The 17,203-nt window shown below is 42.6% G+C and overlaps 1 protein-coding gene across 7 annotated transcripts in view; it reads right to left on the reverse strand.

Annotated features, from left to right (window-relative positions):
• The window catches only part of gus (splA/ryanodine receptor domain and SOCS box containing gustavus), an 843,229-nt gene that overhangs the window by 487,159 nt on the left and 338,867 nt on the right, over nt 1-17,203 (reverse strand). Inside the window, exon 1 of one of the 7 annotated variants that reach the window (XM_053772376.2) lies at nt 1,312-2,250. The exons of the other annotated variants lie outside the window; for them this stretch is intronic. Coding sequence (XP_053628351.1) covers nt 1,312-1,349 — 38 coding nt within the window. The 5' untranslated portion in view covers nt 1,350-2,250. Of the gene's footprint in view, nt 1-1,311; nt 2,251-17,203 lie in introns of those variants that run through there. 7 annotated transcript variants of the gene reach the window in all.

Below are 17,203 nucleotides of genomic sequence, written 5' to 3' on the forward strand. Positions count from 1 at the left end.
AGATCCTGATCCTTCCCTCCACCTGCAAACTCCGCTGGCATGACAGGATTCAAGAGGCTATAAACCGATAGTGCCAGCTGAAGAGACTTGAGTGGGCCAAGGTACCAGGACACGACCCCCTCACACATAGCTAGGTGAGTACACTCTGCCTGGCCTTCACTGCTGCCTCAAAGGTACATGGCGCCAGCTCCTTGCTACTCAAGGACGACATCCGTCTCTGTCGTCCCCATGACAAAAAAGCAACTCGCTCTCAAGGAGAGCACTGACGATGTAAAAGAACGACCATGACTTTGTGCAGCAAAGTTCATGGTCTGTGAAGAAACGTTACATGTATCATGTCTGAAGATGAAATGTAAACAAATGTAATAGTGGCCACGAGGAGCATGAGAAAATGTGATGGAGGATTCCCAGAGTTGGACCGAAGTGTGATGAAGGCTTGCCAGAGAAGGACCGAAGTGTGATGGAAACTTGCCAGAAAAGGACCGCAGTGTGATGGAGGCTTGCCAGAGAAGGAACGAAGTATGATGGAGGCTTGCCAGAGAAGGAACGAGGTGTGATGGAGGGCTGAGAGAGGGGGAGGAAAAGGATGAGTGATGGAGGCTTGAGAGAAATGGAATGGAGACTTGGTATTTAGGGTTGGTAGAGGTCGAATAGGGAAGTGATGGAGGCCTGAGATGGAATGGATAAATGTAATGGAGTCGAGAAATAAGAAACAAAGAGAAAAATGGAAACACTGTCCTAGTGGAGTGGTTTTAGTGGTCACAAATATCGAGTGTTTTTCTACTCAGGTGATGCTGTATATCCTTGAGCTAGACTTCCCTAGTTATTGCCTCATCACGTATGTTACTGCTGCTTGCTGCCCATCCACATTTACTTACCCTAACCCAGCTCTAGTGTTCGAGTTTATCCAACTCAAGTAGACTCTTGCGTTTGCTCTACCACTGACCACTAGATAACTGAAGTGTCTTCCACTGACTGAATGTTCCAGTACTGACCAATGTATGACTCAAGAGCCAGTACTGTTACAGTACTGACCACTGGATGACTCAAGAGCCAGGACTTCCACTGTGATGATTTAACTCTTGGCACAGCTCTCACTCCACTAAATTGGAATTGTTTCCTGCACGCCTCACTTTCATGAATTTTGTATAACCACATTCATTCATTTTCTAACTCAGGTTATTGAGGAGAGATGGGGAGTGAAGGCTGAGGGAGAGTGAGGGGGTGAAGTTGGATGGAGAGAGTGAGAGTGAAAGTAGACAGAGTGTGGGAGTGAAGGTGTGTGGAGTGGTAGTGTAGTGTGGGACTTACCACAGTGTTGCTCCCGTGAAGAACCTTGGGTCCAGCATATGATGGGTGGTGTAGCCTGGGGCAGTGTGTCACCCGTGCTTGCTTGCACCTTCTCCCTCTCAACACAACACCTTAGCGGTGTACAGCTGAGAGCCTGAGGACCTCCTCTTCATTGCTTACACTGCACTCTCACACAAGCACTACTTCGTTTCACATTAACCCAGCACATTTACAGGCATCAACTTACCACGTTAAAACTACCTTGTTTCAAACACAATCTCTGGGTTATAAGAATATCAACCCCAAAGTATTTTTTTATACTTTTCGTAACAAAATACCTTGTTTCACAAACACAAATGTTGTGTGTTTACACTACCCAGTATCCAAGCACTTTTTCTCAATTATTCATGGGTGATTTTCGCAGGAGGGCGGCCGTGTTAGGCTTGGCAAGCAGCCCAGTAGTGTGGTGGGGGGGGAAAAAAGTCACTGGTGTGTCAGGGTTGGTATTAAAGCAGGTGTGGTGGCGGCCACACAGCCTTGAGGTGGAGCCTGGCCTAGCGGTACACCCAGCCAGGTACACCTACCAGGTACCTGACGCGTACCTGCACTCACCCAAGAACCACCACCACCTTCAAAGACCAAAGGTGACCCTGCCTTGGCGGCTCCACACCCGTTACTCTCACTATCACTACACACCACAACACTACCACCTCCTCCTCCTCTTACAAAATTTTCTCAATTCTAACACTTCATTTCAACACCAAAATTGCATATATTCTACAAACATAAGCAACAACCCATTTTATACTGCAAATCAAAGACCATCTCCACATGGAACAATTGCATACGAGATAACACCTGAACAAGGGGACAACACTGCAAAATACAATCACTTTAGCACTGCTTGCAATGTAACAAACACCAGCTGGTATTAAGGTATTCGCCAGATATTTTAAGTACCAAATTAAGCACTCTACTGACCCTCACAGTGAAATGACTGTGTGCCAACTGTCAGTAGCACCAGGGCCAAACTTCATTTCCACTGTGTGGCATCTGACACCCTCCACAGGTGAACACACAGGTGTAAGGGTGGGCGGGGAAGAGCCACAGGTGGCTGTTCAAGAAGCAGGTGTGCGCCTGGTGGCGGCGGTGACTAGTGATGGTGAGGATTGTAGCAATAGTGATGATGATGGCGGCAGTGGAGATGTCATCAGTGATTGTGGTAGTGGGGGCATCACCGATGGTGGTGTCAGCGAAGGGGCCTCTGTCGTGATGGTGGTGGCAATAATGACGAGGATGGTGGTGGTGCTGAGACCGTCAGTGGAGCTCCTGGCTGGAGTCTCTCACACTGCACACTGGGCATGAGCGACCCACAGCCACCACCGTAACCCACCACAATACTCCCCCCCCCCAAAGCGACAACCCTCCCCTCCCACACTCTCTCTCTCTCTCTCTCTCTCACACACACACACACACACACACACACACACACACACACACACACACACACACAATATTTACGTATAAACCAACACACTAATTAAACAGGCAATCATAAGAGAGAGAGAGATAAATATTTTAATTAATACGATAATGTACCTAATGATAAATTTAATACTTCAAGAAGTACTGGTGTCTTCTTATACTACGTATATAACATTCTAGCAGGGACTAAATTTTTCTTACACATTCTTCCCGGGACGCGACCCACAAAAGTCGGCTAACGGGGATAGGGGCCTATAGGGAGGGGGTGGATGAATGAGGGAAGAGGTGTAAGCTGCAGATAGGCAAGGTCCACACCTTCACCTGTGCCTTGTTTACACAGCGACCCTCTCCCCCGCCCTATTCCAAATTTCCCTCCCCCTCCGTCTGTAAGTGTGTCTCTCTCTCGTCCCTCTCGGTATCTTTTCAAAAAAAAAAAAAATCGTAAATGATGTAACATGAAACAAAACCAATAAATTTACATAAATAAGGGGAGTAAACCTGTACAAAAAAGAACTTGTTTTACTGCCTCAATAAGTAGTGTATGTCTGAAGTTCTAGGGCAGGGAACCAGGATTTCGTGAAGCCCAGTCAGTACCTCCCTGTATGGTATCCAGTTGAATCCCTTGGACACCGTTTTACCAATAGGACCCTGGCTGCCCTCAAGAGGAAGCTGGACAGATACCTAAAGTCAGTATCGTATCAGCCGGGCTGTGGTTCGTACATTGGACTACGTGCGGCCAGCAGTAACAGTCTAGTTCATCAGTCCCGATCCACCAGGAGGCCTGGTCATAGACCGAGCCGCGGGGACGTTGATCCCCAGAATACCCTCCAGGTAGACTCCAGATAGCTTCAGCGAGTAGTATATTTTACACTGACTTATAAAGTGGAACATAAAACATGGGCAAAAAAAAAAAAAAATAGTAGTAACAATGGCACGTCAACACGTACTGTCCCATGTTAGCTAGGCCTACAGGTTTGGATACAGCCTAGCATGACCTGAATAATTTATTGTACCTCAATAGTTGCCAAACTAACAACACACCAGCTTTCAACCTGATCACCGAGGGTGTATGTTGTGGGATACTGAAATATCAGTTAGACATAGTGACCAGTGGTGTATGGTGTATAGCTTTCCACGACAAGTCTAGATTAAAAATCTTAGGTGCGGAGATACATCAGGGTATCCTACTGATAAAATGGCAAACGAATATAAAATCTGAAGGAACCATTAAGTAACCTATCAAGAAAAACGAGGGAAATTAAATGAGGAATATGTCTCTCGTGCAACCATAAACACAGAAACGAGCAATGACTTTGAACTGGATAAGTTTTTCTGGCTTTGAATTGTGTATAAAAGACGGACAGGCTTTGGGAAAGTATTTAACAGCACAATTCTGGAAAATATAAGGACTACCAGAAATATACAAAGACGAAAAATAGGTACAAGTCACAAAGCTGGAGTAGGAGTTGAAATAGATATACAAGGCAAGACACAAGAGACGAAAGTAATGAAGCAAGGCAGTGATCAATGAACAGATGAGGAGACGACAACAGCACGAAAACAAAGCAGAACAAGCTCAGGAAATACGCAGAGAGAGAGAGAGAGAGAGAGAGAGAGAGAGAGAGAGAGAGAGAGAGAGAGAGAGAGAGAGAGAGAGAGAGAGAGAGAGAGAACCTGGAAAACCTTGCAGAAAACAAAACTGTAACGGCCACAGAAAAGGTAAGTAGTGAGGACATATGTAGGTACTATGCTAAGGAGATCTGCATATATGCAAAAGTATCAACAGACTAGATAATTTTCTAATGTGCTTATATACCTTTGATGAGTTTCGAGACAGACTATTCTCGAAGCCTGGTCATGGGCCAGGCTCGTCTAGTGCTTGCCTGGTCAACCAGGCTGTTGCTGCTGAAGGCCCGCTGCCCCTACATATCCATAACAGCCTGGTTGATTTGGCACTTGAAGATACTTGTCCAGTTTTCTCTTAAAGGCTTCTACAATTGTTCCAGCAGTGTTTCTGATATCTTCTGGTAAGATATTGAATAGTCTGGGACTCCGGATGTTGATACATTGTTCCGTTATTGTGCCCACCGCACCCATGCTCCTCACCGAGTTTATTTTCCATTTCCTCCCATATCTCTCGCTCCAGTACGTTGTAATTGCAATGTGCAGATTCGAGACCAGGCCCTCGAGCACTTTCCAGGTATATATAATCATGTATCTATCTCTCATCCGCTCCAGTGAGTACATATTCAGGACTAATGTGTTCCCAGTAATTAAAGTGTTTTACTGGCTGTGTGTGAGCCGTAAACGATCTCTGTATTTGTTCCAGCTCTGATATTTCTCCTGCCCTGAACGGGGCCGTCAGCACTGAGCAATATTCTAAATGAGGGAGCACTAGCGATTTGAAGAGTGTCACCAATGGCATTATTTCCCATGTTTGGAAAGTTCTCAATACCAACCTCGTCATCCTCCTGGCTGTCGTAATCTTTGTCTTATTATGTTCTTTAAAAGAAAGGTCAGCTGACATAATTATTCCCAAGTCTTTATGTTCTCCTTTCCTTCTATTTGGTGACCCTCTTCAGTTTTTTATACAGTGTTCCTTTTGAGTTCTTCATTCTTTCCATACCTAACCAGCTGGAACTTATCACCATGGAACGTCATGTTGTTTTCTAATGCCCACTGAAAAACCCTGTTTATGTCTTCCTGTAATTTTTCTGTGTCTTCTACCGTAGTGACTTTCATGCTTATTTTAGTGTCATCTGCAAATGGTGATACAAAAGTGCGATGGGTGGTTTTATCTATGTCTGCCATGAGGATGAGAAACAATAGAGGTGCCAGGAAGGTGCCTTGGTGAACTGAGCTTTTTACCCCGCTGAGGCTGGATTTTGCTCTGTTTCTACAACATTTTGTGTTGTGTGTGTTAGAAACTCGAAAATCCATCTGCCTACCTTCCCCGTAATGCCCATGGACCTCATTTTGTGCGCTATCACTCAATGATCGCATTTGTCAAACGCCTTTGCAAAATCTGTGTAAATCACATCTGCGTTTTGGACGTCTTCCAACGCCTCCGTAATTCTGTCATAGTGACTCACGAAATCGTCAAGACACGATTGCAAACAAACCATACCACGGGTGGGGTTTGAACCCGCTGTCAGAGAGTCTCAAAACTGTCATAGTGGTTCAGCAGCTGTGACAGGCATGATTGTCCTGCTCTAAAACCAAGCCTGTCTGGGTTATGCCGGTTGTGTTGGTCCATGAAATTCATGATCTGCCGTCTCATCACTCTTTCGAAGATTTTTATGAAACGGGAAGTTTCATCAGTTGTTTCAGCAAGTTTCAGCAGTTGTTAGCTAGTGCTCTACTACCTCCCTTATGCAAAAGAGCTATGTCTGCACTCTTTAGGGCCTCCGGTATTTCACCTAGATCTAGGCTCTTTTTCAAAAGAATACTGATGGCTCGTGTTTGTGGTACTTTGCACTTCTTTATAAATAGAGCATTCCATGACTCTGGTCCAGGTGCTGAGTGAGTGGGCATATTACTCATTTCTTTTTCGAAATCTATGGGATTTGTACTGTCAGTTAGTGGTCTGTGCGGCCTTCTGTTGAAGTGAAAAATGTTTCTGCATTCTCTACCTTGCTGTCATTCAGTGGGTTGCTGAACACCGACTCATACTGTTCTCTCAGGATTTCACTCATTTCCTGTTCATCGGCAGTATAAGATTCTCCTCTCAATAATGGTCCAGTTCTACAGGCAGTTCTTAGCTTGGATTTTGTATAGGAACAGAAATATATTTTTTTTTTTTTTGCAATATCCTGTATGGCCTTTTTTCCCTTTGTGCTTAGGTAGGGGAAGTGTCACTTCAATAAGGATTGCACGTAATTCCACTCTGATATGTACCTTTGATATACCTTTAATATACTCTAGCACTAGCATCTGACATAAGCACAAATGCCTTAGAATTCACTGAGCTCTGTTTAAAATGACATGCAAACTACCACTATTACGAGTACTAAGAATACTTAGGAGGAAGAGTTTAATCTAGGAGAAAATCTCGGCTTTCTTAAAAAAGTGTAGACATAGTTCCTCTGCCTACAGGAGGCAGTAGACCCCTGACACACAAAAAATAAGTAAATTACAATCAGTGGAGCTAAAATCACACATCGTATAAAGTTTGAGAGGGAAGCGAGATAAATTACAGATATCATGGAAATGAACAATCTGTACAACCTATGTCAATACTGGTTTTGAGCAGGAATATAATGCTGATCACTATTACTGGATCATTGTGACAAAATTGCTGATGCTTTGGAAGAAACAAAAAACACGGACGTGGTCTACATGAGCTTCGCTATGTATCTGACAACTGTGACCATGTAGTGTTAGCGTATAAAAGGAGAAATTAAATGAATTTTTCAATTCTCTAATGCAGCGTTGCTCAACCGGGGTTCCCCAGAACCCTGGGGTTCCGTGAGAGGTCGCTAGGGGTTCCGATAGAAATAGTGATATATAGGCTAATCATATGTAAATGCATTTTTGAGTCATTTTTGCGTTTAATTTTATATTCGTAATTTTACTATACACATACGGCATATTCTTGGAAAATTCTTGGGTATTATAATAAAGTCTTCAACCTGTTATATCATTTAAAAGTATAATAATCAGAGTATATATTTAGTGACGTGTATACGGCACCAGCGTGAAACCGCTTTTAGTGCTCAGTCGACAGGAGCTGTACATGACGGATTCGTGTATCATCAAGTCGACTCACTCGAGTACAAGACATACTTTCAAGGCAAGAGATGTGGGGTCAATGATGGTACTCTCAAGTTCTCCCCAGGCTGAAATACTTTCGTATACTGAAGGTTATCTTCAAGGCATGTCAGATTGCTGAGCTAGAAAATGTACAGAGAACTTTCACTGTCAGTATACACTCAAACACTTGAACTACTGGGAATGCCTGAAGTATCTTCAACCGTATTCATTGGAATGTACGCCGGGTCGCCATCTGGAGAAGACCCGGGCCGGAAGCACCAGCGAACCTACATGAATGAATGAAATGGAATGTAGGCGAGAAACGTACATTATAATTTACACCTGAAAATTCATCGACGGATTGGTCCCAAAACTACGCACTAGAATTATTCCGTGTGAAAGCAAGACACTTAGCAGACCATGCATCCCCCCACCGGGAGGGGACACTGAGCCCCAGAAGCAGCATTCAGGTATCCGTCACGCTGCTGCTGTCAGGTCTAAGCAACTATGACAATCTGACACTTGTCGGTACGCCTGTTTACCCTTGAAAACTTTTAACCTTGTCCTAGCAATGCTTCTGACATCTGCTGACAGGATATTAAAGACTTTTGGGGTCATGGATATTGGCACTGAGTTTTCTAATTGTGCCTATGGTGTCCTTGCTTTTCACTGGGTTTATTCTGCATTTCCGTAACTTACACAACTAGAGGTAGTGTGTAGATTGGTGGCTTCACTCTCAAGAATCTTCCATGTATATAGGATCATGCATTTCGTTCTCCTTCGTTCATGATAATACATTCCAAACGCTTTTGGGCATTCCAGTAGTTTAGATGCCTAATTGACTCTGCGGGCACTAAACGATCTCTGTACATTTTCCAACTCTGATATCTTTTCTGCCTTTAAGACGCTGAGCAAAACAGTATTCTAGATGTGAAAGCACAAGCCATTTGTAAAGCATCATCATCGGCTTGGCAATTGTTTTAAAGGTTCTCATAACCACCAACTACCACATTTATCTATTTTATCTGCTCTCAACATTGCCTATGGAATACCTCTGACCAGTTTCCAGAGTTTTTTCCACAAAACTCATTTAACAATATATTTCTGTAAAAGATCAAAATTATCACATTAATGCATTTTTATAAAGTTCTTTGAATTGTAATTGTAGTGTTATAAGTGTTTAAATAAGCGCAATAACTCACCAAGTTGAAAGAGAGAGAGAGAGAGAGAGAGAGAGAGAGAGAGAGAGAGAGAGAGAGAGAGAGAGAGAGAGAGAGAGAGAGAGAGAGAGAGAGAGAGAGAGAGAGAGAGAGAGAGAATCTTACAATATACGAGCGATTACACGTACCTCGGTACGCACAAACATCCTAGACCACGTTTTTCTCATCCTAAATAAAAGGAGCGGTAATTGGCAATTATTCATCCAACTATTTCATGCTTCAAATATACGTAATTATGTTCCACATTAACTTCCTGGCGGCGAGGCTGACAGCAACTGCAATACCACCAGTAACCTGGCAGACATGTACTCTCTTAGTTGTATTTGCAGAATGTCATTCTATGCTATTTACTAATACTGAAACTGTGTATTCTGCGTCCCCGTGACCTCTTCGACTAGTGTGTTCCACTTAACATAATGACACTGAAAAAAGTATTTCCTAACGTCCCTGTGGATGATCTGTAGCTTTACCTGTGATCAGCGTGCACTAGCTCTCTCTCTCTCTCTCTCTCTCTTCACATCTCTAACAACCTATTCCCATCCACTCTCATACCTTAATAAGAGAGTCGCAGGTACGAGTATTATGATTATGACTAAATGTCCTCTTGCTCTCTTCTTTATTATCTTAGTGTTAAGAAAATTTCTTAAGTCTCTTCTCGTAGAACATTTCCATCAATTGCTTAACTAACCGTGTTAGCACACAAGGGACAAAACTAAATACAATAAACTACCAGTACTGTCATCTGTACAAGTACGTAGGTAACGTATATCTGAAAAAAAAATACGTTATATTTTGACTTATTTGACTATGAAGACTGAAAAGTATACTCACTCAAACTGAATAGCTAATTTAGGAAACTGAAGACAGGTTGGGTTAATGGCGGATAACTACACACTGCCATAACAACTGGAGTGAGAGATATGAAAGTGTAAGTTAAACAGTAGGGGGCGCTGTGGCCACAATAAGAAAGCATTCTGCCAACGTAAGTGGTCCCAAACATTTCAACATTTTACCAGACGATATCAAACACTGCTGGGACATGTGTAGAAATCTTCACGAGAAAACTGGACAAGTATCTCCACCAAGCACCAGATCAACCAGGCTGTGATAGATATGTGGGCCAGCGGGCCGCCAAGCAATCACCAGAAAAGCCTGGCTTAGGGATGGGGTCCAGGAGTAAAAAAAAGGTCTCCAAACTCATCAAAAGTATATCAAAGATAATGATATACATATACCGAGGATAACTGAGGGTAAAGTAACTTAATATAATTACTGTAATATTTACCTGGAGGGTGTTCCGGGGGTCATTTAAATTTGTATACTGCCAAGCTCGTTCAGATATTGTTGCACATAAAGGCGTTAGTGAAGAAACGGTGTATTTTGAAAACTAATTTGAAGAGGGACCCCGGCTGGAAATACGCCCCCCTTTCCTTCCCTCCCTCAGGGTCTTCAGCCCCGACCCTTCCCATCTTCTGAAACGCCTCACAGTCATACAGAATAGGGAAGCATCATACTGAAGATTTGTCCAATTTTGCTAGACAAAACCAACCAACCCCTCCCACCCAGAGAGCACTCACCCCCACACCCCACCGTGCACCACAATCACTGCCCATCCGCTGAACTCCTCCCCTCCATCCGTGCTCCACTCCCATCCCTCCCACATATTCCCAACACTTTCACTAGCAAGGCGCTAGGCACTCGGCACATGCATGCTTTTCCTTTCCCTCCTCCATCTACCAGAACCTGTGCTATACCCATGTAATGTTTTGGCTATTCTTCTATTCCCACAGCCCAGTCTGAGGTCAAGCTTCCTTGCTAACCGCCTGGTCAATTAGGCTGGGACTGGGCAGCAGGGGGCGGTGATCCCGGAATCATCTTCAGGTTCTTTAATTACACTCACGTTCCCACCCTGCTCTTCCATGAGGTATCTCTCTCTTGCCAGAAATACCACGGACTGGGGCCTGGATCTATTGTTGAGTGATGCTCACATGCCAGAGGTTGAGGATAAGGCATCAGGAATTCGAGCATCGGATCTAACGGCCTTGCGGATTAATGATTTTAAGCACGAGAATTTGATCCAGGAACAGCTGGAAGACTCTTCTTTGGAGGAAATAAGAGTACTAGCCATTACTGAAAGTGGGGCAACAGATATAGAAGATTGTTTCTATTTTAGTAAGGACCTTCTTATGAGAAAAATTCCTAGGAAAACTGCCCCAGGTAATAAATTGTGATACAAAACAGGTGCTGGTCTTACCAGGAAGGTTCCGGCCCCTGGCTCTGGAAGTGGCCCACAATAGCCCAATGGGAGGGATCATCATGTGGGGGGGGGGGAGTTATGCCCTTTTTTTAAAGGGTTAGTTGTTTAATGAATAATTTTGGCTTTTTCACTTATATTATTGGTATCCTTATAAGTAGCTAAAATAATAATGTTTTGGTTTATAATATTATCTGGCCATTAATTGTTTAGCTTTATACATAGGTAGGATGTTTAAATATTCTAAACTGGTGGTGCGCCATGGTTAAGCACCAACAGACAATTTGAGCTACTCAACCCCTACTCAGAGCTAAGGTTGGCTGGTAAAGCCTTACCTTGTTCAGTTCTCACCTTCCACTAGTCAAGGAAACATCTAGTGGAGAATCTGGTTTTAGTCACACCACACTTCCCCAGAAGTTACCAGTATTTTGGAAGCCCTTTACTAGGGCATAGTTTGGTCTGAGAAGGCGGTGTAGAAACTCTTGAAGAAGTTAGAAATAAGTGATCAAGTATAAGTGTTATGCCTTTTATAGACTCTGATCTAGAAAAGGATTTAATGAGGAATGGTCCCGGAGGAAGGACTCTGTTATTTGCGTCAGTGTGGCATTTAGGCTTGTAAATGCCTTTGTCTGTACATATATATGCATCTTTTGACTCCTCGTGAAGGAGGCTAGAAACTCTGTCTAGAGCAAGTTGCAAATATTTAACATATTATAAATGATGTGATAATAACTTAAATGATATATGTTTTGCTCACAGTGATTACAATATGAGAAGTTCTGTTTTAAAGATTGAATTATTTAATTCATAATGGAAACTTTAAGTGATTATTAATACTGTTAATAAAACAAGAAGAAACCTAACAGATTCCTTTTCTTCAACGAGTGAACCCCATGTATGATGACCCTTAGACGAGATAATCCTGTTCTTTTTACAGATTTGTTATGAGAAGCACTATAACAAAGTGGTCTACAGGCTATGTTCGTAACAATTAATAAGGAACAGAGTGAGAAATAATTCTATAATCTTCAAAACAGTAGAGTAGCCTAGAGTGATAAAGTGGCTCTCACTTGATCACTCCCACGAACACACAAACACACATACATAGTAAAGTGATCCCCGTTTTCTCAGACTGAGAAAAGCGCGCATGCGTGCACACACACATACAAACATACACAAACACACATGCACACACATACACACACACACACACATACAAACCTAACACATTAGCACAAACCCCTCCCCCCACACACACACATTTTTACATAAAGTTGAAGAACCTAGAGCATCCTAACAGGATAAAAAACATAGAATCTCAAAAGGGAGGATGTAAAGGCAAAGTAACTGAGGATGGCTGGTCTGAAAAGGAAGAATGGGTAGAAAGGCTCAAGAACAAAATGGATTAAGAATGGAAAAAAAGGTTAAATGAGCTTTACAGTAACATGTTAGAAAAGCTATCTGCAGAGAGCAAGAAGTGGAAATCATGAGCTGTAGCACCTGAGGCAAAGATACAGAGACTGAAGGAAGAAATGGATGTGCTGAAGCAGGATATAAAGATGAGGTCTGAAAAGAGCAAGGTGACTGAAATGGGAACATTAGCAGACAGCAAGTGGACTGAAGGTGGGGATTGAGCTAAGAAGTCTTTTGCAGAAATAATATCAGGTCATCAGGGTGTCCAGGAGATAAGGGAAACAAAGGAGATGCTTAAATAAGATCCAGAGACATGGAGGGAAAAGAAATGGGAAGAAGAGAGGGAGAGGTCAATAATTATTCATGGGCTTCAGAAGGCTGAAGAGAAAACCTATGATGAAAGAAAGCATTGGGAGGAAAAAAGATTAAGAGCATCATTGCAATAACAGGGGATAATTCAAGGGAAAAAATCGATCAATGAAATTGACATTCAAGATGGAAGTGGTACGGAAAAGAATACAACAGGAGCCTCTGTTAAAGGACTCTTAAGAATATCAACAAGTGGACCTCAATCGAGATAGAACATGAAAAGGGAACAACTGAGAGTGAGAGCAAGATGAAACCAATGGAAGGAAAGAGAGACAGGACAGGCAGCGACAGACAGGAAAGCTCACCCTGTGAGGGAACATCAAACACAAATACTTACAGAATTCCCTCAACCCTTGTCACCCCATATCAACCAAACCCAATAACCAGAAACAAACCACATTTCATAGCCCCCACCCCCCTAAGCACTACTTTCACAATCACAGCAGCCTCCCATAATATTCTGCCCTGCCTCTCTCCACCCCAGCCTGCACCTTCCTCTTCCATCTCCTAAAATATAGTAATGGAAAGGAAGCTAAAGGTATAGTACACCAATGCAGATGGAATAACAAATAAGAGTGAAGAATGGCAAGAACAAATCATTGATGCATCACCTGACATCATATCACTAACAGAGACAAAGCTTGTAGGGATAACAGATGCAATCTTTCCAGCTGGATAACAGATCCTGAGGAATGACAGAGAAAACAGAGGGGGAGGAGTAGCACTGTTCATCAAAAACTAGTGCAGTTTTGAGGAAATGGGGGGGGGGATTGGACGGAAGGGAAACAGATGACTTCATTGTAGAAACCCTTCAGACTGGGGCCCAAAGGTGATATATGTATAGCAGTGATGTATAACCCACCACTGAACAGCAGGAGGCCAAGACAAGAGTATGATGAGCACAATAGTGCAATGGTGGATACACAAGCTGAAGTGGCCAGGAGGGCTCATATGGGTAGGACAAAATTGTTCATAATGGGGGATTTCAATCATAAATTGACTGGGAAAAACCTACAGCCACATGGGGGACCTGAAACATGGAGGGCTAAGATGTTGGAAACTGTATTGAAGAACTTCATGCACCAACATGTTAGGGATACAACCACAGAGAGAGTAGAGGATGTTGCAGCAAGGCTGGATCTCATATTCACCTTGAATAGTTCATACATAGAGGATATCACACACGAAAGACCCCTTGGTGCTAGTGATCATGATGTCCCGAGTTTTGAATACCTTGTAGAGTTAACAGTGGAGAATGCAGCAGCATGAGAAGAACGAGAGAAGCCGAACTTCAAAAAAGGGGACTACATTGGCATGAGAAGTTTCTTGCATGAAGTGCAGTGGGAAAGACAGTAAATGAAATGATGGAACTAGTGTCCACTAAGTGCAGAGAGGCAGAGGAGAGGTTCATACCAAAGGGCAACAGAAAAAATGGTACGACTAGAGTGAGCCCATGGTTTAAGTGGAGGTGTAAAGTGGCCAAAGCCAAGTGTGCTAGAGCATGGAAAATGTAGAGAACACAAAGGACTCAAGAAAACAGGGAGTTGAGTAGAAGAACAAGAGATGAATATGCAAGGATAAGGAGAGAGGCCCAGAGGCAATACGAGAACGACAATGCATCAAAAGCCAAATCTGAACCACAGATGTTATACAGTCGCATTAGGAGAAAAACAACAGTCAAGGACCAGGTAATCAGGCTGAGGAAAGAAGGAGGGGAGCTCATAATGAGTGACCAGGAAATATGTGATGAACTTGGCACAAGATTTAGAGAAGTTTTCACAATAGAGACAGGAATGCTTCCAGCAAACCATAGAAGTAGGGTCCACCAGCAGGTGCTGGACACAATACACATAACCTAGGAAGAGATAAAGAAACTGCTAGGTGAACTAGATACCTCAAAGGTAGTGGGCCCAGATAACATATCTCAATGGATACTGAGAGAGAGCAGAGGAACTGTGTGCCGCTAGCGGTAAGCTTCAGTAAATCTAATGAAACTGGGCAATTGCCTAAGGCATGGAAGACAGCAAATGTAGTTCCAATTTTTAAGAAAGGAGACAGGCAGCGTTAAACTACAGACCAGTGTCATTGACTTGTACAGTATGTAAAGTCATGGAAAAGATTTTTTTTTTATATTTTATTTAAAAAACACAGTATACATTATACATGTATGCTATACATACGTTACATAAACAAAGAAAGTGAGCCATTAAATAATAAAAACAAACAACTCCACATTCCCTATCCCAGCACTGGACTTATACATAAGAAACACATGTTCAACTGTAAATGTTTGATACCCCCCCCCAAAAAAAAATGCCCAACCAGCACACACAACATACATGCAACTAAACTAAAGACAGCACACATCTGAACATACAAGTGGGTTTATTATATCCATAAAATACAGCCAGTATTTTATAACACAAAAGGCAATATAATCCAAAGAATGTCACACTTATTTACATTGTATATGAAACTTTATATACAAAGACATTCTCATATAATCCAATTCATTGCACACTCATTTGTATTGTATATTGAACTTTATATACGAAGACATTATAATACTGAACACCTCAAAAATTACAATATAATAAAGGTGACAAAACAATCTCCACACCCCACCACAGAGAAACTAAACACATTATAAAATAGCAGATTCATCCCACCTCACTTCCACACACTACATCATCCCACGAGCAAACATACACAAGCACTTATATTTAATATTGTCTTCAAATATAATTTCTACTTTTAAGTAACAAACTCCTCATACCGTAAAAATAAAACTATAAACAGTCATTACTGTGAAACAATATAACTAAAATAATTTTACTATACTCTCAAGCTACAGACCGCAGCATTTCTTGCATCACCCACCCTAACCCTACCTAACACAATATACATTAACACATATCCCTTATATTCCTATCTCACTCAATAATATACATTGAACTTCACTGAATTGCCAATAATACAACCCATTCTGAGTACATGACGAAAACTCTTTCTTACCTACTGCTAGATACACATTATGTATGGTAAAAATCACGCACTCACGTTACATAGTACATTATTATCAGTACATTTGGTACATGACATAGCTATCACGCCCGCATGTCCTTTGTACTGAAACAAACACCAGGCCTACTAATACATTAGACATATCCCATAATTTAACATATCCATTACAAACAACAGTAAACCAGTTCATAATACTGCCTGTGTAGGACCGTATAACTTTGCTTTTAACAAACTTCTTGCTCAAAATGCCATCCTTCCACTCTCAACCAAACCGGCCAACCCACACCCTAACACATGCACGCAATTAAATCTCAGTGCCATGACCATTCAAAATAGGAACAACTTTTTTCCATACAAACCACCACAAACTTACTCAAACACGCCCACCACAACTGCACTGCACATTCCAACCACATCAAAGAACACCTTGTATGTTCCCAAATTCTGAGATGAGCCCGTTTCAACCCCTGAATTCGAAAGCACCCCTCCCCCCTTTTTCACAACGCCAACAAACCTCTGACATTCATGCTACGATACCCTTCAGGAAAAACCCTTTCCCATCTACTTCCGTATATCCCCCTATTACGACTAAGCGTTCCATACATTGTCGCCGCCAAGACCTTCTTTCGCACCACCCAATCCCCTTTACCCCTCATGGCCCATGGTACAAAAACAAAAATCACTATTATGTACACCAATGCACGCTACACAGACTCTTCCACACCTCCCACATCTAAGCTCAATGCCCTTAATACTGAGATCCCTCGCTCCCCCCCACCCTCCTCAAAACCCCACCCAACCACTCTCTTATACACTCCAAATTTTTGCAAAAATATACTACATGAAAAGCTGTCTTCCTATCCCCACACACCCGACACACGCCCTCCACCATCAACCCTCGCTCCCTAAGCACCACACCAGACGGCAGTATGCCATGAAGGAAACGAAACATTACCTCCCTCACTCGTGGTCTGATGCGCACCAACCGCAACCTCACCCAAATGTCCCCCCATGCATACTTTGGGTATATGCCCTCAGCTTTCGCAATCACCCTCACCCCTACAACACCTGTATCCTACACGGATCCCTAGCATACAATAAAGCTCTCAGCACATCCTCACACTCTCTCATCTCTGATCCTACCCACCACCTTCGTGCCTCCTCATATAATACTTGCACACCCTTCCCCACATGACCTTCCACTCAGAGAAACCCCCTCTTCAAATAGATACACTTAACCCTTAATCTTATATCTATTAAACCCAATCCACCTTTATCCACCGGTAGCATAACAACACTCCTACCCAACCAGTCACACCCAGAACCCCATATATAATGAAAAACCTTCTTTAGCATTCTTGTAATGTCCGGTCCTGCCAACGGATATACAGCTGCC

Source organism: Cherax quadricarinatus, chromosome 23 (genome assembly GCF_038502225.1).
Source record: "Cherax quadricarinatus isolate ZL_2023a chromosome 23, ASM3850222v1, whole genome shotgun sequence".
Taxonomy (NCBI): Eukaryota; Metazoa; Arthropoda; class Malacostraca; order Decapoda; family Parastacidae; genus Cherax; species Cherax quadricarinatus.